A 21278-nucleotide genomic window follows, 5' to 3' on the forward strand; every position below is an offset into this window, starting at 1 on the left:
CTCGAGGAGAACATCCCAGCCCTCCAGCTGGGGCTGGGAGGCAGGATCCCAATATTCCCACTCCTTTTCCTGCCTCCCACGAGGCATTCCCAGAGTTTTGGGTGAGCTCCCTTTCCCCTGTCCCCTTCTTGCTTTGGCAATGGTCACAGGCTACATGCTCCCGGGAAAACAACAAAAAAAAAGATATAAAAATTGGGGAAAAACAACAAAAAAAAAAAGTGCTGGGAAAGCCACCAAACAGGATGAGACTGGCAGATGCTCCTGGTCCATCCAGAGTTCTCTGGGATATTGCAGTGAGTGTGTTGTCAGCACGTGGCAAAGCTACATAAGAGAAGATGCTACATTCCTTGGAAAACAAAAAAATAGTGCTGAGTTGGATTTGTTCTGAGTTCAGGGGGGTTCTCCCCGTGTTTCTCATAGGCAGGGAAAGGGGATGGGGGGGGAAAGGAGCCTCATCCTCAGGAGAAGCTGGGAGCTTCCAGGACGAGCTCTGGGAACAGTCTGGGATCGTTGGCAGCCCTCAGAGGGAATTTTTGCCTCTCCTTCGCCCCTCTCCCTTCCTGGGGAGAGCATCCAGGGCTGATTTTTTTTTTCTTCTTTTTGTTTTTGGAGGGGAGAAAGAGATTGAAAATTTCAAAAAAAAAGAAAAAAAGAAAAAAATATATATTTACAGCTCTCCACGACCAGTTCTGTAAGATCTCCTCGGGTGTGTCCTAGGGGCAGGAGGGGCTGGTGGAGCTCTCCAGGGAGGACTGGGAGAGGCGGCGGGTCAGGGGTCCGATGCTGGAGTCAGCCAGGGACGAGGTTGGGAAGAGTTTGTACCAGCCCGAGACGGGGCTGGAGAGATCCAGCTCCTCCAGGATGATCTGCGCCATCCCCATGAAGCACTTGTGGTCCATGCGCCCGTAATCGCCCCACACGATCACCTGGGGCAGGGAGGGAGGGGAAGGGAAAGGGGGAAATTGTGGGGAAATCCAGCCCGGATGGGGGAACCCCGCTGGGGTCGGGCTGGGGAGGGGGTCTGGCGGATCCCGGGCTGGGGAGGGGCTCGGGGGGATCCTGAGTTGGGGAGGGGGTCGGGGGGATCTTGGGCTGGGGAGGGGCTCGGGGGGATCCCGAGCTGGGGAGGGGCTCGGGGGGATCCCGGGCTGGGGAGGGGGTCGGGGGGATCCTGGGCTTGCTTCCCTCAGCCTGTGACGGGGGGGAGATTCTGGCACTGGGCATGGCAGATCCCAAACTGGGCATGGCAGATCCCAAACTGGGCATCCCAGATCCCAAACAGGGCATCCCAAACTCGAGGAAAAGATCCCAACCCCAAACAGGGAATTCCAGACATCAAGGAAAACATCCCAACCCCAAGGAGAACATCCCAACCCTGAGGAGAACATTCCAGCCCCAAGAACATCCCAGCTCCAAGGGCATCCCAGCCCAGAGCAGCTGTGACTGTCCCACCCCTGGCAGTGCCCCAGGAAAGGCTGGGTGGGGCTCAGAGCCACCTGGGACAGGTGTCTCTGCCCACCTGGGACAGGTGTCTCTGCCCACCTGGGACAGGTGTCCCTGCCCACCTGGGACAGGTGTCTCTGCCCACCTGCAGGACTTTGCCCTGGGGACTCTCCTCGAAGAGCAGGGGCTGCTGGAACGAGGGGTCACAGGTTTTCTTCACCACCTTGGTTTTCTTCTTGGCCAGGCAGACGCCGTTCTCCAGCAGGTAAACCTTCACATAGGTGGCTGCAGGGGGAAAAGGGACACCCGGGGATCCTGGGGTGATCCGGGGTGACCCTGGGGTGATCCACCCCCTCCCCCCTCGCTCCACAGCCCCTACCAGGGATGCACTTGGAGCCCATCTTCGGGATGAGCCCCCTGGCCTGGATCACGTCCACCTCCAGCTGCCCGCTGCGCTCGGCCACGCCCACGTGGACATCACCTGCAGGGGGGACACGGATTCAGGGATGTCACCTCCCCCTGGGACAGCCCACCCCCGTGTCCCCGTCACTGGGGGAATTTGGGACACCCCCGTGCCCACTGGGTGCTGATTTGTTGGGAATGGGAAGGAGCTGGGATTGAGCAGGGAGGAGGGATTTGGGTGGGAGCCTCTCCTCCCCCTGGGCTCCATCCCTGTCACTGGGGTTTTATCACTAATGATGGGAATAAGGCTGGGCTTTACCAGGCTGGGATTTACCAGGCTGGGCCTTGGTGGGTGATTCCCCAAGAAAAGGGAGGTTGGGACAGGAGGGATCAGGAGCCAGGAGCTTGGAGGGGTCCAACCACCTCATTTCCCCTTCCCTTTTCCCTTTTCCCTTTTCCCTTTTCCCATTCCCCTTTTCCCTTCCTTCCCCTTTCCCCTTCCCCTTCCCCTTTCTCCTTCCCCCTTTCCTTTTCCCTTCCTTTTCCCTTTCCCTTCCTTTTCCCTTTCCCCTTCCCCTTTCTCCTTCCCTTTTCACTTTTCCCTTTTCCCTTTTCCCCTTCCCTTCCCTTCCCTTCCCTTCCCTTCCCTTCCCTTCCCTTCCCTTCCCTTCCCTTCCCTTCCCTTCCCTTCCCTTCCCTTCCCTTCCCTTCCCTTCCCTTCCCTTCCCTTCCCTTCCCTTCCCTTCCCCAGCCGGGAATTCAGACTTAGGGCACAACTTTCAATCCCCATTTAGGATTTCAGAGGGAAAAACGGGACAAAAGGTGAGTTTGGTTCCAGGACGCTCAAAAAGGAAACCCCAGGAAAAAGCAGAGCAGCTGCTTCTCAGGGATTCCCAAACATTCCCGGGGTGGGATGTGCTGGGACACGCGGTCCCCGCTCACCCATGGGGGGGGTCGCCAGGGTCTGCCGCCCCACCAGCTGCCCCGGCCCCAGCCCGTCCAGGAAATCGCTGAACTGGCTCTCCGCTCCCAGCCGCGTGGTGGGGAAGATGAACCTGCAAAACATTTCCGTGGAAAATGAACGATTTTTCCCCCCTCTGCCCGCTGCCGGGAGGGACCCCCGAGCCCTGCCCCGCTCCTTACGTGCCGTCCGAGCTGTTGCTGTTGGTGCTGCCGTCCGTGGATTCCCGGCTGCCCTGCCGGGTCACCCTGGTCCGCATCTCCACGGCGATGCCGGTCTCGGTGCTCCTGCGGATGGTGCTGCGCAGCTTTTTGGGGCCTCCCTCTGTAATCGGAGAGGGGTCAGCTCCCAGCCCGTCCCTGTTCTCATCATTCCCATTATTCCATTGTTATCTGGGTGAATTGCCCCGGGATTCTGCATGGACACAGCCCCGTGTCTCCGTCCGGCTGCCACAGCCTGGCTCTGTCCCAGTGTCACCGTGCCTGGCTCAGAGTCCCCTCTGCAGCTGAGACCTGCCCCACTCACCCCACCAGTGCCAGAGGGGACAGGGACCCGCACTGCCACAGCCCCAGCGCTCCTGATGTCCCATTGCTCCACCCTCCGTGTGACCCTGTCCCCGTGCCAGAGGGGACAAGAACCTGCAGGTGTGGGAGCAACCCCAAAGCTGCCCGATGTCCCCTTGTCCCCTAAACCTCCCCTGTCCCCGTGCCAGAGGGGACAACCTGCAATGCCACAGGTGTGGGCACAGACCCCTGATGTCCCCCGGCCTCCAAAATCACTGTGTCCCTGTCCCCGTGCCAGAGGGGACAGCAACCCACAATGTCAGAGCCTCAATGTTCCTGATGTCCATTTTATCCATCTCCTTGTCCTCCAAAATCCCTGTCCCCATGCTGCAGGGGACAGCAAACCACAGGTATGGGAAGAACCCCAAAGCTGCCTGATGTCCCCTTGTCCCCTAAACCTCCCCTGTCCCTATACCAGAGGGGACAGGAACCCTCAGGTGTGGGAACAGCCCCAAAGTTGCCCGATGTCCCCTTGGCATCCAAAATCACTGTGTCCCCGTGCCAGAGGGGACAACCTGCACTGCCACAGGTGTGGGCACAGCCCCCTGATGTCCCCTTGGCCTCCAAAATCTCTGTGTCTGTCCCTGTGCCAGAGGGGACAGCAACCCACAGGTGTGGGCACAGACCCCTGATGTCCCCTTTCCTCCAAAACCCCTCTGTGTCCCTGTCCCCATGCCAGAGGGGAACAACCTGCAGTGCCACAGGTGCGGGCACAGCCCCAAAGCCACCCCATGTCCCCTAAACCTCCCTGTCCCCATGCCAGGGGGACAACCTGCAGTGCCACAGGTGTGGGCACAGCCCCAAAACTGCCCAATGTCCCCTTGGCCTCCAAATCTCCCCTGTCCCCGTGCCAGAGGGGACAACCTGCAGTGCCACAGGTGTGGGCACAGCCCCAAAGCCACCCCATGTCCCCTAAACCTCGCGTGTCCCCCGCGGGGGCAGATGGCAGCAGGAGGAGCAGCAGGGTGGCACCAGCGGCCACGCCTGGCACTGTCCCCGAGCCCCGCGGTGTCACCGTGTGTGACACATCACCGCCAGCTCTGTCCCCGCTCACATTCCAGGCTCAGTTCTGCTTTTGGGAGAAATTTGGGAGGAATTTAACCCCTTCAGAGCCGCCCCGGATGGCGGGAGGACTGTGGATTAACTCTTCCTTTCCCAAATCGTGCGACGGCAGCAATGGGGTGAAAAAAGATTAAAAAAAGAGGCACTAAAAGGAGCTCGGTGCTTCCCTCACCCCCATGAAAAATTATTTTTAAGCATTTAAATATTTCCCTGAAATATTTAATCCTGCCCACAGCCGGGACTGGGAGTTACTGGTGAAGGGGACACTGGGATTGTGCAGAGCTCCAGTGACATCCTTACCTGCAAATTCACACCTGGAGAGCTGCCAGGGGGGTTAAAATGTGATTTTTTTTAGGTGTCATGTTTTAGGTGTATTTTTTTGGGTTGTCATTTTTTAAGTGTCATTTTTTTCAGGTGTATTTTGGGGGGGGGGGTTGTCTTTTTTAAGTGTCTTTTTTTTTTTAGGTGTAGTTTTTTTGAGTGTCATTTTTTTGGTGTCTTTTTTTTAGGTGTCATTTTTAGGAGCCATTTTTGTGGTGTCAATTTTGGGTGTCGTTTTTTAGGTGCCACTTTCGTGGTGTCATTTTTAGGTGTCATTTTTGTGTGTCATTTTTGTGTGTCATTTTTGAAGTGTCATTCATTTGGTGCTATTTTTGTGGTGTCATTTTTGGGGTGCAGTTTTTTAGGTGTCACTTTTTAGGCGCCACTTTTTAGGCACCACTTTTTAGGTGCCACTTATGTGACGTCACTTTTGTGTGCCACTTTTTAGGCGCCACTTTTTGGGTGTCACGTTTTAGGCACCACTTTATCGGTGCCACTTTTTGGGCACCTCTTTTTAGGCACCACTTTTTGAACACCACTTATTTGACGTAACTTTTGTGGTGTCACTTTTTAGGCGCCATTTTTTAGGTGCCACTTTTTAGGCGCCACTTTTTAGGTGCCTCTTTTTAGTCACAACATTTTAGGTGCCACATTTTAGGCGCCACTTTTTATGTGCCACATTTTAGGCGCCACTTTTTAGGTGCCATTCTTTAGGCACCACTTTTTACGAGCCACTTTTTAGGCACCACTTTTTAGGTGCCACTTATGTGGTGCCACATTTTAGGTGCCACTTATGTGATGCCACTTTTTATGTGCCACTTTTTAGGCGCCACTTTTTAGGCGCCACATTTTAGGCACCACTTTTTAGGTACCACTTATGTGGTGCCACTATTTAGGCGCCACTTTTTAGGCACCACTTTTTAGGCGCCACTTTTTAGGCGCCACTTTTTAGGCGCCACTTTTTAGGCACCACTTTTTAGGCACCACTTTTTAGGTACTACTTATGTGGTGCCACTATTTAGGCGCCACTTTTTAGGCACCACTTTTTAGGTGCCACATTTTAGGTGCCACTTTTTAGGTGCCATTCTTTAGGTGCCACCTTTTAGGCACCACCTTTTAGGCACCACCTTTTAGGCACCACTTCTGTGCCTCCACCCTCACCGTGCCACATTTTTTGAGGAGGTGTGTGTCATCATTTCCAAGCACCGCTTCTCCAGCTCCACCTCCCACGCACGCGGGCCACCAAAACCCGAGCTGTGGCCACCTCCAACCCCTCGTGGGGAACGAGGGCGGCCTCTCACCAGTCTGGTTGAGCTGCAGGGTGCTCTTGCTCCACTGGGACAGCCCCACGATCGCCACCATCTTTGCGCCCAGGCTGGAGCGCCGCTTCTTGCTGGCGGTGCCGGTGCCGGGGTCGGCGCCGCCGCGGGCGCTCCTCTCCAGGCTGTACATCTCGCCGCTGATGCTGGAGCTGCGCACCACGCTCCTGCCCGACGACGAGCTGCCATCCCCGTTGAACATGGTCAGAGCGCCCGCCCGGCACCGGCGCCGCCGCTGCTGCCCGCGATCAGCTGCGGGGACAGGGCGGGGACATCAGGGGTGGCAGCGGTGGGTGGGGGATGGCATCAAAGTGTTGGGAATTTGGGTTGGGATGGGAATCTGGGAAAGGTTTTCCCCCCATCCCTGGGCTGGGAATGCCCAGGATCAGCTGCAGGGACGTCAGGGGTGGCAGGTGTGGGTGGGGGATGGCATCAAAGTGTTGGGGAATTCAGGATGGAATGGGAATCAGGGAAAGGTTTTCCCCCTATCTCTGGGCTGGGAATGCCCAGGATCAACTGCGGGGACGTCAGGGGTGGCAGAGGTGGGTGGGGGATGGCATCAAAGTGTTGGGGAATTCAGGATGGAATGGGAATCAGGGAAAGGTTTTCCCCCCATCCCTGGGCTGGGAATGCCCAGGATCAGCTGCGGGGACGTCAGGGGTGGCAGAGGTGGGTGGGGGATGGCATCAAAGTGTTGGGAATTCGGGTTGGGATGGGAATCTGGGAAATGTTTTCCCCCCATCCCTGGGCTGGGAATGCCCAGGATCAGCTGCAGGGACGTCAGGGGTGGCAGAGGTGGGTGGGGGGTGTCAAAGTGTTGGGAATTCGGGTTGGGATGGGAATCAGGGGAAGGTTTACCCCCTATCCCTGGGCTGGGAATGCCCGGGATCAGCTGCGGGGACAAGGTGGGGACATGAGGGGTGGCAGCGGTGGGTGGGGGATGGCATCAAAGTGTTGGGAATTTGGGTTGGGATGGGAATCTGGGAAAGGTTTTCCCCCCATCCCTGGGCTGGGAGTGCCCAGGATCAAACTGCAGGGACGTCAGGGGTGGCAGCGGTGGGTGGGGGATGGCATCAAAGTGTTGGGAATTCGGGTTGGGATGGGAATCTGGGAAAGGTTTTCCCCCATCCCTGGGCTGGGGGAAATTCCCGGGATCAGCTGCTCACATGGGGACATGAGCAGTGGCAGTGGTGGATGGGTGGAGTCAAAATGTTGGCAAATCCAGGGAATTCGGGTTGGAATGGGAATCAGGGAAAGGTTTACCCCCATCCCTGGGCTGGGAACTGCTGTGGGGACACGGTGGGGACATGAGGGGTGGCAGAGGTGGGTGGGGGGTGTCAAAGTGTTGGGAATTCAGGATGGAATGGGAATCAGGGAAAGGTTTTCCCCCATCCCTGGGCTGGGAGTGCCTGGGATGAGCTGCAGGGACAGGGTGGGGACATGAGGGGTGGCAGCAGTGGGAAGGGGGTGTCAAAGTGTTGGGAAATCCAGGGAATTCGGGTTGGGATGGGAATCAGGGAAAGGTTTTCCCCCAGGAGGTTTCCCCCCACCCCATCCCTGGACTGGGAACTGCCCAGGATCAGCTGCAGGGACAAGTTGGGGACACTGAGGGATGGCAGCAGTTGTGGCACCATTGTGGCATTCCACAGGGATTGGTAGTGGTCAAAATGTTGGGAAATCCAGGGAATTCGGGTTGGAATGGGAATAAGGGAAAGGTTTTCCCCCCACCCCTGGGCTGGGAACTGCCCAGGCTCCCCAGGGAATGGAACATTCCCGAGGCTGCCAGAGCTCCAGGAGTGTTTGGACACCAGGGATGCACAAGGTGAGATTTTGGGGTGTCTGTGCAGAGCCAGGGGTTGGATTGGATGATCCTTGTGGATTCCTTTCATCTCAGTATATTCCAGGATTTTTCCCCACCCTGGGAGCAGCAGGAGGGGATCAGGTCACTCCTGGGGTGAACATCCAGCCCTGCAGGACCGGGACACCCCCAAAATGCAGGAGACACCTGGGTGGGTGGGCAGAAGTGTCACCAACCTTGGGTACAGCCCCACCCACCCCTGAGAACATCCAAAATCCCATCCAGCCACGTTTTCCCTGCACATCCCCTTGTCCAAACAGGGATGGGAATCCCAGACCTCCCACACTGCCCTGCCCCCTCCCCTGGCCCATGAATATTTAAACTCCAGCAGGATGGAGCATCCATCTTCCAGGGAAAGCTGGATTATTAACTGCAGCCCAAGTGAAGCCACTTTGTGCTAATGGATGGAGGCAGGGCCTGGGAAAATGTTTCCCTTCCAGGAGAGAGGGATGGATGGGGGAGGGATGGGGAGTGGGGCAGGGTGGGGGCTCTGCTGCTCCACAGGGTGAGACCTGATGGGAATCAGGATGGGAGCTGGCAGGAGCTGTGGGATCAGCTCCAGCACCGCTGAACTCGTGGATTTATCAATTCCAGGGGTCACTGGGTGATTAGTCATTAATATCATTAATGAGCTCCCTCCTGCACGGGGTTTTCTCTCTTGGCTCTGCCTAGGCATTGACCCACGGCCTCCCCCCACTCCTCATGCCAGGGGGGGCTCAGCACTGACCCCCAGCTCCAGAGGGATGGATTATTTGGATAAAGCTGTTTATTGTGGGGTGAGCCCACTCCAGAGGGATGGAGCCACTGGCACCAGGTGATCCCAGCTCTGGAGCTGCCCCATCACAGCTCCAATGTCCAGCACCTCCTGGAGGAGGGTCAGGGCTGATTCTCTGCCTTGGGGACTTTTGGGGTGACACTTTCCAATGCCACCCGCCCCTCTCAGGCTCCAAACCTGCTGCAATCTCTGAGTTCTCCCTTAGGATGCTCCTGACACAGGGAATGGATCCCAAACACTTCCCCAACCACAGTGTTCCCGTGCCTCAGTTTCCCCTTTGGCAAACCTGGCTCAGGCAGTGCCTGAACAAACACAAATCCCTCAGCCTGGCCCAGCCCAGGCTTCTCCACGTTCCAGGTGAGAAATCCCCAAAACAACCCAACCCTGCAGGGCCAGGAGGACACAAAAGGCTCCTGTTGCTGCTCCCCACTCGCTGCTGTTCCCAGAGAGCTCTGGTGGGAGCAAATTAGATCAGGAGAGCAGAGAGCTAATGGGATCATTTCCAATGCAGCACACACAGGGATAATCCACCACAAAGGAAGCAGAGCTTGCTCCTCAGCCTGAAGGGAGGATTTGCTTTCCCTGCCCGTGATTTTACCCCTTATCTCTCTGCACAATCTGCTTCTGCCCCGAGCTGAGTGGAGGGTTCAGGTTCCTGGTGCTGGGATGAGCTGGGCTGGAGAGTGGGTTTGAGTGCTGGAGCCTGTGGCTGCTACAGCTGAGCCTTGGCAGGGCCACAGCATCCTTGGCAGGGCCACAGCATCCTCAGTGTCACCAGAGCATCCTCAGTATGGCCACAGCATCCTCAGGATCACCACAGCATCCTCAGGATCACCAGAGCATCCTCAGGATGGCCACAACATCCTCAGGATGGCCACAGCACCCTCAGGATGGCCACAGCATCATCAGTATGGCCACAGCAACCTCAGGATCACCAGAGCATCCTCAGGATGGCCACAACATCCTCAGGATGGCCACAGCACCCTCAGGATGGCCACAGCATCATCAGTATGGCCACAGCATCCTCAGGATCACCAGAGCATCCTCAGGATGGCCACAGCACCCTCAGGATGGTCACAGCATCATCAGTATGGCCACAGCATCCTCAGGATCACCAGAGCATCCTCAGTATCACCACAGCATCCTCAGTATCACCACAGCACCCTCAGTATCACCACAGCATCCTCAGGATGGCCACAGCATCCTTAGTATGGCCACAGCACCCTCAGTATCACCACAGCATCCTCAGTATCACCACAGCACCCTCAGTATCACCACAGCATCCTCAGGATGGCCACAGCATCCTCAGTATAACCATAACATCCTGAGTATCACCACAGCATCATCAGAATGGTCACAACATCCTCAAGATCACCACAGTGCCCTCAGCACAGCCACAGCATCCTCAGGATCACCACAGGATCTTTGGTACCCCCATAACATCCTCAGCATGGCCACAGCATCCTCAGCACAGCCACACACCCCTTGTGCCACCACGGCATCCTCAGGATGGCCACAGCACCCTTGGCATGGCAACAGCATCCTTGGTGCCACCACAGTGTCCTCAGCATGGCCACAGCACCCTCAATGCCACCACAGCACCTGTGATGCCACCACAGCATCCTCAATGCCACCACAGCATCCTCAATGCCACCACAGCACCCATGACATGGCCACAGCACCCTCAGTGTCACCAAAGCATCTTTGGCATGGCCACAGCCCCCTCGATGTCACCACAGCACCCTCGATGTCACCACAGCATCCTCAGCAGAGCTACAGCATCCTTGGTGCTACCACAGCATCTTTGGTACCATCACAGTACCCATGACATGGCCACAGCACCCTCAGTGTGACCACAGCATCCTTGATGCCACCACAGCACCCCTGGTGCCACCACAGCACCCTCAATGCCACCACAGCACCCCTGGTGCCACCACAGCATCCTTGGCATGTCCACAGCAACCCTGATGCACCCACAGCACTTCTGATATCACTACAGCATCCTTGGTGCCACCACAGCACCCTCGATGCCACCACAGCACCCTCAGTGTCACCACAGCACCCATGGCATGGCCACAGCCCCCCTGGTGCCACCCCAGCCCCCCCAGCCCCGCTGCTGCCCCAGCCCCCGCTCCCCCTTCCCGGCAGGTTTTCCCGGCACCACTTTTCCCTCCCCACACCCATTTCCCCATTTCCCCTCCGTGCATTTATTCCCTGTATCCCGACCCGCCGTGACGCCGCAGCCGAGCCGCTCCTGTCGCGATACGGGAACATTCCCGAGCCCCGCAGCGCTCACCGCCCGTCCCTGCGGGAAGCAACGAGCGCCGGCAACTTCCCCGCCGAGCCAAAGCCGCGTCCCCAGGGATGCACGGAGCTCCAGCCGTGTCATGGCTGGAGCATCCTCCATGCATGAGCACAAAAAAATAAAAAACGGGATCGCTTGTTTGGATGCCGAGCTCGGCCCCTCCCCGCTGGTGGCACCCCCAAAAAAAAAAAAAATAAATTAAAAGGATAAAGGAGATGGGGGTGTCTTACCAGCGCTGCAGCGGGGAGGAGGAGGAGGCTGAGCTCAGCTCGCCAGCCCCATCCCGGCCGGATCTGGGGGATCTTTCCAGGGTTCTGAAGAGCCGGGGCTGTGCTGGCGCTGCTTCAGCATCTCCCTCAGCATCTCCATGGTTACAGGCTGACCCAGTTCTCCCAGCCCCGAGCAGGGGCACAGTGGTCCAGCGGGGTGGGATGTGCTGGGAGCATCCCCAGGTGAGGCTGGTGACCCCCCCCTTGGATCCTTACAGACAGATCCTCTGGGGGTTTGAAAAGTGGGGCTCTGAGGGTCACAGGTGACCCCTAAAGTGGGGATGGATCCTGGTGACAGGACAGTGACAGGAGTGGGAAGGAAAATCCCAGGTCTGGGAGGCAGTGCTGGCCCCAAATATGGCACAGAAACAAAAATGAGAGGCAAAATATTGATGGGGGAAATGGATGGTTTGAGAAAAGCTCTGGAGAAGGAGGGAGAAGCCCTGCAGGTGCCCCCACACAGGTGGGAAAGCAGGAGGAGGAGGAAGGTGCTAAATGAACACAGTGGGGGTGGCTGGGAATGTTGCCTTGCCAGGGGAAAAAAGCAGAGGGAATTTGGGAGCTGTTTGCTCCCTCAAAATCATCAAGGTAGAATGAAAATGTTCCCAGGGAAAAACAGGGCTGGAAAACCCCAGAAGTGAAGCAGGAGGATCTTCTTGTCCCCCGTGCTTGAGCCTGGAGGGAAAGCACTGAAAACTGTGGATGTCTGGAGCAGATAGGTCCTAAAATCAGCTTTTTTTGGAAACAAAAAGGTTGCCAAAGCTGCCACCCCGAGGCCCTGCCAGTCCTGGGCAACAACACACCAGGACAAGCTGCAGCATCTCAGCTCCCACGCACATGCTCCTCCAAGAATTTGGGAATAAGGCAAGGCTTATTTCCCCTAAAAGTATTTCATTCTAATTAATTGCTTCGGCTTTGATAGGCAGCTGCTTGTATAATTTTAATTGGCCTACAAGGGGTATAATTGGGTGCAAGTGAGGTGGGAATTTGGAAGGAACTCCAGGTCCTGGAATTCAGCTTCTCCTGGCTCAGGCAGGTTAGCAAAGTTCTGTCCTGGCTGGAATTTGCTGCAGCTTGACATTAAAGAATGAGTCCAAATGTGTTCAATTTCTTGGAAAAGTTTGGATGGGGCTGTGCTCAGGGATCCCACAGGAGCAGCTGGGAAAAACCCTGGCTGGTGGATGAGTGAGGATGAGGAAGAGGAGGAGGAAGGGGCTGAGCAAATCCCACAGGTTGGCTCAGGTCAGGATGGTTTTCCAGTTCTGGTGCTGGGATGGGAGCCTGGACTGGGATTCCATCAGGATGGGAAGTGCTGGTGGAGAGCTCAGGGTGTGAGGAGAGGTGGTGACAGTGACCAGGGATGTCCCCAAGGGCTCAGCTCTTCAGAGACCTGGGAATGGCTCCTGTGGGATGACATTCTGCAGCTGGGGCTGCTCCAGGAGATCTCCATGCTTCCATCTGCTCCCACACGTGGGATGGACTGGGAGCAGCAGTGGGATTCAGACTGGGAAAAGAATCACTGGGACCCAGACTGAGAGCACCAGTGGGATCCAGACTGGGAGCAGCTCTGGGATCCAGACTGGGAGCACCAGTGGGATCCAAACTGGGAGCATCATCACTGGGATCCAGACTGGGAGCATCATCACTGGGATCCAGACTGGGAGCATTATCACTGGGATCCAGACTGGGAGAAGAATCACTGGGATCCAGACTGGGAGCATTATCACTGGGATCCACACTGGGAGAAGAATCACCGGGACCCAGACCAGGAGCTGCAGTGGGACCCAGACCGGGAGCACCAGTGGGATCCAGACTGGGAGCAGCTCTGGGATCCAGACTGGGAGCATCATCAGTGGGATCCAGACTGGGAGCACCAGTGGGATCCAGACTGGGAGCTGCAGTGGGATCCAAACTGGGAGCATCATCACTGGGATCCAAACTGGGAGCATCATCACTGGGATCCAGATTGGGAGCATCATCACTGGGATCCAGACTGGGAGAATCATCACTGGGATCCAGACTGGAGCCACAGCCCAACGGGGTCTCCAGGCAGCAGTGGCACAGCAGAAATTTCCCTTGGGAATCCCGAGTCCCACTGTATCCAGCAGTGGTGGCCATTCCCTTTCCATCCCCGTTCCCAAAGGATGTGTCCATCTCCAGATGCCACAGCTCCAGCAGGATCTATCCCAGAGCACCTGCAGCGTTCTCCTGCACCCACTTTGTGCCCATTTCCCACTGGGAGGGTGGGACAGGTGTGGAATTCCAGCACAGCCATGCCCGGCGGGGAAGGGGCTGCAGGACAGCAGAGCCCCCGCCCTGACCACGCTGTCCCTGTCCCCCGTGTCCCTGCGTGACGTCCGCGCCCGGTTCAATCAGATCCGAGCTGAATCCCAGCGTTTCCTTGGCAACATCAAGGAATCCGAGGAGCAAAAGCCACCAGGCAGGGCCAGGCTGGGGGACAGCCAGCGCCCGCCGAGCCCAACTGGCCACCCGAGCCACGGGGACACTGCGGCAGTGCCACCAGGCATCGGGGCTCCAGCTCAGCCTGGAGAGAATCCAGCACAGAGCGTGGAAAATCTGCTCCGGTGGCACTCGGTGGCACTGTGGCAATGGGGACACGAAGGAGGTGGCACCCAGCAGCCACCGTGGGCAGCGGCCCCAAAAAGTGGGGCGGCTCCGTGGGGATGCAGGAATGCAGCTTGGGGTGGGATTGGAATGGGATTGCCACGCTCAGATCGCGACCCTTGTGCTGGTGGCACCGAGGGCAGTGCCAGGCTGAGCTCCCTGGCACGGGGGGATGTGGAGAGCAGCTTTTCCCTTCCTGGATTTTTTTCCCTTCCCGGATTTTCCCTTCCCGGCTGCTCGGCTCCCAGCTCTGCAATGCAGCTCGCTCGGCTCGGCTGCTGTGTGTGAATCCCATCAATATTTCATGGAGCTGCTTCCTCCAGGGGAAGGGCTGCTCTCAGCTCCGGCTTTCTGCCGCTCCTACCAGCAGGGAACATCTGATTTCCTTCCACCAGCACCTAGCAGATCCTCCTCGTCCTTCTCATTCCACATTGGCAAATATCCCTGTGCCTTCCAGGGGCTCCGGATCCTGAAATCCCTCAGGTTCCTGGAACTACCCAGCGCTCCTGGGCTCTTCAGGGACAAGCCACCAGCTCTAGGATGGGTCACTAAACTCACCCACACCCCCAAATCCACATCCAGCAGCGGGATGTGCCAACAGCCTGGCTGGATCCGACATTCCCTGCCCAGCCGCATCCATCCCGCAGATCCCAGCTGCCTCCCGAGCCCAGCGGGAGTCGGGGGTGAGCAGCTTTGTTAGCAGGAAAAAAAAAAAAAAGTTGCTTTTTTAACTGCTAAGGCTGCACAATTATTCCCGAGCTTCTTCAGGGGATCAGCAGAAAACTTGGGAAGAGTTGTGGGAGCCGGAGCGTTGCCAGGAGGGGGCAGAGCCTGCGGCAACACCCCCGGCTGTGCACCGGGAGCTGCGGAGGCTCCCGCGGGCGGCAGCGGCTCCTGCATCCCTGGAGAGCAGCGGGATGGGATGGAGGGACACGGGATGATCCCACCGTGCTGCTCCCCAGAGCACCTGTGAGAAGATGAGGCCAAAAACTGGTGTTGCTTCATACCCAACAAGTCAAATCTGCACAATTCCCGATTTCCAGGGTGAAACTTGCGTCTCCAGGGGTGTGTGGAGAGGATGAGGAGATGGAGAGACTCCCAGCAGAGCATCCCAGGGCAGGGAAGCAGCTCCTGATCCTGGCAGGCAGCGGGAGGAGCTCTCAATCCCTTCCCAAGAATTCCTAACTGAGGCTCTCTCCCTGCTCGTGGAGATGTGGTGACAAAACATTTGAAATGCCTTGACAGGGACGCCAATAGTTGCTGCCACACAGCTCAGGTTTTAATCAGCAGGAAAATTAGGGATTTTCATCGCCTTAAACTGCATTTTGTATCCGTGTGAGGCTCCCAAAGGGCTGTGCTGCAGTGGGAGCCCACGGAGAGCTGAGCTCAGGGATGGCAGCAGCTCAGGGAGGAGGGAACGGGGGAGATTCACCCCCAAATTTGGGGCCAAGATGCCACAATGTCACCTCTGTCCCTGTCCCACAAAGGCTGGAATGGGGACAGAGCAAGAGGCAGGAGCACTGGGGATGTGGGAGGTGGCAGTTTGGCCTCACAAAGGGATGGAACAGAGAGAGAGGTGTGAGCACAGCAGGAGTGGCCTTGGGGAGGTGTTGGAGCAGCAGGAAACGAGCACACGGAGAACTGGGCTGGAGAGGAGAGCTGAGGAGCAGTGGGGGATGGAAACAGGGATGGATTGGGAATGAAAGCAGGGATGATTTGGGAATTAAATAGGGATGGTTTGGGAATGGCCAGGGAATGAAAACAGGGATGGTTTGGGGATGGCTGGGGAATGAAAACAGGGAGGGTTTGGGAACAGACAGGGGATGAAAACAGGGATGGTTTGGGAATGAAAACCATTCTGGGAATGGCCAGAGAATGGAATTAGGGATGGTTTAGGGATGACCAGGGTGATCAAGCAGGGATGGTTTGGAAACAGACAGAGGTTGAAAACAGGGATGATTTGGGAATGGCTGAGGATGAAATCAGGGATGTTTGGGAGCAGCCAGGGGATGAAATCAGGGATGTTTGGGAATGGCTGAGGATGAAATCAGGGGTGTTTGGGAGCAGCCAGGGGATGAAATCAGGGATGTTTGGGAATGGCTGGGGATGAAATCAGGGATGTTTGGGAGCAGCCAGGGGATCAGGCAGGGCTGCTCTGGGCAGGTCCCGTGTCCTGTGTTGGAAGAACAGCCCCAGGCTCCCGTGCCTGGCAGCAAAGCCCATCCCGTGCTCCCGGAGGATTCACAGCCTCCCACTCCCAGCTCACAACCAAAACAAGCAGCACAGCCCCGGGATGTTCCCTGGGCACCCAGGGGTGGGGTTCAGCCTCAGAAACCCCTTTCCCCTGGGTCCCAGACCCCCGGGAATGGGCACTGCCCACCACAGAGCCCCTCAGACCCCAGGAATGGGCACTGCCCACCACAGAGCCTGTGAGACCCCCAGAAATGGGCACTGCCCACCACAGAGCCCCTCAGACCCCCGGAAACGGGCACTGCCCACCACAGAGCCCCTCAGACCCCCGAGAATGGGCACTGCCCACCACAGAGCCCCTCAGACCCCCAGGAATGGGCACTGCCCACCACAGAGCCTGTGAGACCCCCAGAAACAGGAACAGAGCCCCTCAGACCCCCGAGAATGGGCACTGCCCACCACAGAGCCCCTCACAGCCACCACCTCCCGTGGGTGCCACCCTGAGCTCGATGCCAGCTCCCTCGCAGTGGCCCTGGGGACCATTTTGGGGCACAGAGGGGACCCTGTGCCCATTGGGGTGCCAGGGCGATGCCCACACCGCCCTCGGGCTGTCCCCACTTGTTGTCCCCCTGGCTGTGGCACCAGCAGCTCTGCCCACCCCAGGGCACCGTCTCACTCTTCCTCACCCTTTCCTCATCAATTTTCCCTCCAGATCCGCCCCCAGCACCTGCCCCAAACCCCGCGGAGGGCGGAGGAGGCTCAGCATGGAGGAAGAAGCAAATCCTCGCACAAACCGCAGCCTGGAGGCGCCGCCGGGAACCCGGGACGAGCCGAGCCCGGTGCGGTGCCCGGGCCGGAGCCTCCCCAGGACCCTCCCGGCTTCTCCCGGTCCCTCTCCCGGTTTTCCCGGCCTGGGACCGGCGTGCACGGGACGGGCTTGACGTCAATGGGCTTTCAGCGGGATGATGGATGGCACGGGAAGGCGCTGCCGGTGCCGAGCCGCCGGCCGGGAAGCGCTGCCCGCCCCGCACCGGGAAAGGCTCCGGGGAACCGGCCCGGGGACCCTCGGGAGCGGGGGGAGAGCGGCCGCACCGACCCGGTTTTCAGCGCAGCGATGATTTTGGGGGGTTCGCATCCCGCCTCAGAGCCTGCGGGATGATTTAGGGGTGCCGGGCACAGTTGCGGGGCACGGGGGGACCCCCGGTGTTATCCCCATGGGGGTCCAGACCCCTCCTCTCCCTCCATCCCTCCTCCCGCAGCTCCCGGGGCGCGCATCCCGCTGCTCCCCGATACCGCAGCCGCGCCGGGCATCCCCAAATTCACCTTCCCCGCTCCCCCGCCGCCGGCCCGGGATGCTCCGGGGCAGGTGCGGCCCCGCTCGGCCCGGTAGCCACGGAGCCGGGGGTTGTCGCCGCCGGTTGTCCCGGGCGCTCGGAGCGCCGCACCCCGCGGGCACTCACCGCCGCCGCCGCCGCCGCCGCCCGTGCCCGCTCCTCCCCCGGCCCCGGCGGGCTGCTGGGAGCGGCGGGCGGGGGAGCCCCGGGCCCGGCCCCGACGGTCCGGGAGGAGCGGGGAGGGAGCGGCAGCCCCGAGGGACAGGGAGCCCCTGAGGGAGCGGCACCCCCGAGGGATGAGCACAGGGAGCGGCACCTCCGAGGGACCCCCTAAGGGAGAGGAATCCCCCGAGGGATCGGCACCCCTTGAAGGATCGGCATTCCTCGAGGGACCGGGATCCCCGAGGGATCGGCACCCCCTGAAGGATCGGCACAGAGATCGACACCCCCGAGGGATCGGCACCCCCAAAGGAGCGGGACCCCCCAAGAGAGCGGCATCCCCTGATTGACCGGCACCCCCCGATTGACCGGTACCTCCGAGGGATCAGCACCCCCTGAAGAGCGGCACCCTTTGAGGGACCTGCACCCCCTGAAGAATCGGCAAAGAGATCGACACCCCCGAGGGAGCGGCACCCCCTGATTGACCGGTACCTCCGAGGGATCAGCACCCCCCGAGGGATCAGGACCCCCCGAGGGATCAGCACCCCCCCCGAGGGATCAGCACCCCCCCGAGGGTCAGCACAGGGATCGCCACCCCCCAGGGATCGGCCCGGCAGCTCCACGAGGGGAGGAGGCAGCCAGACCCCAAAAGGCAGCAGCAGGACCGTGCAGCCATCAGGTGGATCCTAAAAGATGATGGAAGCAGCAGCAGGTCCCCAGGAGCTCCCAGTTGGACCCTACAGCCTTCAAGTGGATCATACACTCAGCAGCTGGACCCCAAAAATCTCCAGCTCGATCCTACAGCCTTCAGCTGGAGTCTGGACCCACTAACCAGAGCTTGGGAGGCACCAGCTGGAGCCTACACCAGAAACTGAACCCCAGGAGGCACCAGGTAAATCTTACAACCAGAAATTGAACCCCAAGAAATACCAGATGGATCCTACATCCAGAAATTGAACCCCAAGAGATACCAGATGGATCCTACACCCAGAAATTGAACCCCAAGAGATACCAGATGGATCCTACACCCAGAAATTGAACCCCAAGAGATACCAGATGGATCCTACACCCAGAAACTGGACCCCAAGCTGTACCCTATACCCATCAACTGGACCCTACACCCATTAACCAAACCCCAAGAGCCTCCAGTTGGACCCTACACCCATCAGCTGGACCCCAAAAGCCTCAGGTTGAACCCTACACCCATCAATTGGACCCCAAGAGGCCCCAGCCAGACCCTACACCCACCAACGAGACCCCAAGAGCCTCTGGTTAGACCCCACACCCATCAAACGAACCCCAAAGCCCCCAGCCAGACCCCACACCCCCGGCTGGAGCTCACGACCCTCTGGCTGGACCTTCCAGCCACCAGCTGGACTCTGGAGCTGCCACCTGCCCCTTCTGTCCCAGCTGCCACCCCCCTGCTGTCACCTGCACCCCAAGAGTCCCCAGGCAGCCCCTGGGACCTCGGGAGGCTCCGGCTGATCCCGCTCAGCCTGGGCTGTGGGAATGCACAAACCCCGCAGCTCCGAGCCCGCTGGAACCCCCGGGGGGGACAGGGACACCTCGGGGACACCACGGGGACACCTCGGGGACACCACGGGGACACCTCGGGGACACGGCGGTGCCCTGGATCCCGCACAGGGAGGAGGTTTGGGAGGAGAGGCGGCGATTCCAGCGCTGCCCTTGGACTCACCTTGGCTGCCGGGATCCAAACACCGATTTCCCTGCGAGCAGCGTCTCCCCGCTCCCGGTGAATTCCTCCGGCGCTTTCCCTGCGATGCCTCTGCCGGCTGACATGGAGCCACGTGCCAGGAGGAAACCCTCCTTCCCCGCCTTTAACTCTGTCCCTCCCTAAAATCCCGCAATTCCCAGCTCCCCATCCCGCGGGCAGCACCTCGGGCTGCACGGAACGGCCCCGATCCCAATGTCGGGATTAGGGAGCGATTTGGGATTGGGATGGGTCAGCGAGTGCAAGCATCCATCAGCGCAGGGAGGATGTGGGATGATTTCCCCCCGTGGCAGCTGCTGGAGGGAAAAACTGGGATGCAGCAGGAAAGCTGCTTCAGGAACAGGAATAGCCGAAAGAACTAAATATGGAAACTTGGATAAACCAGCGCTGAAGGAGGGAGATGGTTTCCTAATGGGATTCAAAGCATATAAACAAACTCAGGGAGGAGGGAGGTTGTCCAGAGGGGCCTTGGTGAGGAAGAGTTTGGAAAACCAGCCGGAATTCTCCCAGCAGGGAAGGTTATTCCATGAAATTTCCAGTTTTGTGGAGAAATTGCTGCTCCTGGTGAGGGGAAGAGATAATGAAAACGACATCCCAAAAAGAGTCTCCAAAGGATTTTTTTTTTTCCCAGCTATTTTTTGCTTCTCAGTTCCATTGGAAGTTTTTTGCCTCCTTTGGTTTTTATTTCTGGGATCACCAACCTCAGGTTGGGAAAACCTTGACGCTGCAGATTCCAACCTGGGGCACCGATTTGCTGGGAATTTCTTTTCCTCTGGATGGACAAAGGCCAAGGCTCTGAGATCCCATCAGAGCTCTCCCATCTCTAATATCTGTTAATTCCTTAAGGAGCTCGGCTTTGGCGGCTCTCGGCACCTTCTCCTTTCCCCGCTGGGTGTGTGCCGGCTCCGCGGGCGCGGCTTAACGCGATTATCCCGCTCCAAGTGCCCTAAGAGGATTCCCGAGCTCTGCACGGGGATGATCCCTCCCGCTGGATGTGGGGGAGCCCAGCAGAGCTGTCCCTGCCAGGGTGACCTCGGCATTTTGTGCTTTAGGGACGGGAATTTATTGGGCACTGGGTGATGAAGGGATTGATTTCTCCTCTGGTTTGCTCAGGGTCTAGGTCAGAACTTGGCATCTCCTCCCCTCCTTCCATCCCATCTCCTCCTCCCTCCCCATCCTGGGGCATTTCTCTCTGTGTAAGCTCAGATGAAATTAAATTACACCCTGTCCTCCACATCCCACCAGAACAACCTTCTCTACAAACGCCTGAAAAGGTGAAAACCCTGCCTGGAAAAGGAGGGAATGTGCATTTCCTCAGGCTCTGTGTGCCCACCTGCTCTGGCTGTGTTCATTGACTGTTGTTTGCTTTTAGGACATAATTAAAGTGCACTTCAGTTTCCTGAGAGCCACTGATGTCTGGAAAACAGGGAATGGGGATGGAGCACAGGGAAAGGGTGGGAATTTGGGGTTCTGGGGCTCCTGGGGGTGTTTGGGATCTGCCTGAGGGATCCTGGAGTTGTCCTGGGGCTTCTCAGGAGATTTTGGGGCTTCCCAGGAGTTTCCTGAAGCTTTTCAGAGGACTGAGGCTGCCCAGGAGGATCCTGGAGCTGCCCTAGGAAGGTGTTGAGAATTTCCAGGAGGATCCTGGAGCATCTTGGAGCTTCCTAGGGACCTCCTGGGGCTGCCCAGAATGATCCTGGAACATCCTGAGGCTTTCCAGGAAACTGCTGGGGATTCTCAAGAGTTTCCTGGAGTTTTCCAGAGGATTCTCAGGGATGGATTCCCAGGATGGATTATCCAGGGATGGATTCCAGGGATGGATTCCCAGGGATGGATTATCCAGGGATGGATTCCCAGGGATGGATTATCCAGGATTGGATTCCCAGGATGGATTCCCAGGGATGGATTATCCAGGGATGGATTCCCAGGATGGATTATCCAGGGATGGATTCCCAGGGAT

The 21278-nt window shown here is 58.2% G+C and overlaps 1 protein-coding gene across 4 annotated transcripts; it reads right to left on the reverse strand.

Annotated features, from left to right (window-relative positions):
- Positions 1 to 297: 297 nt before the first annotated feature.
- On the reverse strand, positions 298 to 19825 carry RIMS3 (regulating synaptic membrane exocytosis 3). 4 transcript variants are annotated; one of them, XM_079325725.1, is made up of 8 exons: positions 17417 to 17563; positions 6054 to 6323; positions 2989 to 3130; positions 2788 to 2900; positions 1823 to 1924; positions 1589 to 1728; positions 672 to 926; positions 298 to 490 (listed from the first exon to the last, which is right to left on the reverse strand). In XM_079325725.1, exons 2-7 carry the CDS (start codon positions 6271 to 6273, stop codon positions 714 to 716), a joined length of 930 nt encoding a protein of 309 aa, XP_079181851.1. In that variant the 5' UTR covers positions 6274 to 6323; positions 17417 to 17563; the 3' UTR covers positions 298 to 490; positions 672 to 713. The 4 variants fall into 4 exon arrangements, with proteins under 4 accessions (XP_079181851.1, XP_079181850.1, XP_079181852.1 ...); XM_079325724.1 differs by lacking the exons at positions 298 to 490; positions 17417 to 17563 and adding an exon at positions 19283 to 19825 and having other exon boundaries at positions 601 to 926; XM_079325726.1 differs by lacking the exon at positions 298 to 490 and having other exon boundaries at positions 601 to 926; positions 17554 to 17582.
- Between the last annotated feature and the right edge of the window lie 1453 nt (positions 19826 to 21278).

Source organism: Erithacus rubecula, assembly GCF_903797595.1.
Source record: "Erithacus rubecula genome assembly, chromosome: 23".
Lineage (NCBI taxonomy): Eukaryota > Metazoa > Chordata > Aves > Passeriformes > Muscicapidae > Erithacus > Erithacus rubecula.

Bases quoted from the DNA above. Each gene is read 5' to 3' on its own strand.
- RIMS3 (XM_079325725.1), bottom strand. From the start codon at position 6,273: ATGTTCAACGGGGATGGCAGCTCGTCGTCGGGCAGGAGCGTGGTGCGC. The intron at 3,131-6,053 runs GTGAGAGGCCGC...CTCCGATTACAG, and splicing joins CCTGCAGCTCAACCAGACTG to AGGGAGGCCCCAAAAAGCTG. The intron at 927-1,588 runs GTGGGCAGAGAC...TCCCTGCCCCAG, and splicing joins CCCAGGGCAAAGTCCTGCAG to GTGATCGTGTGGGGCGATTA.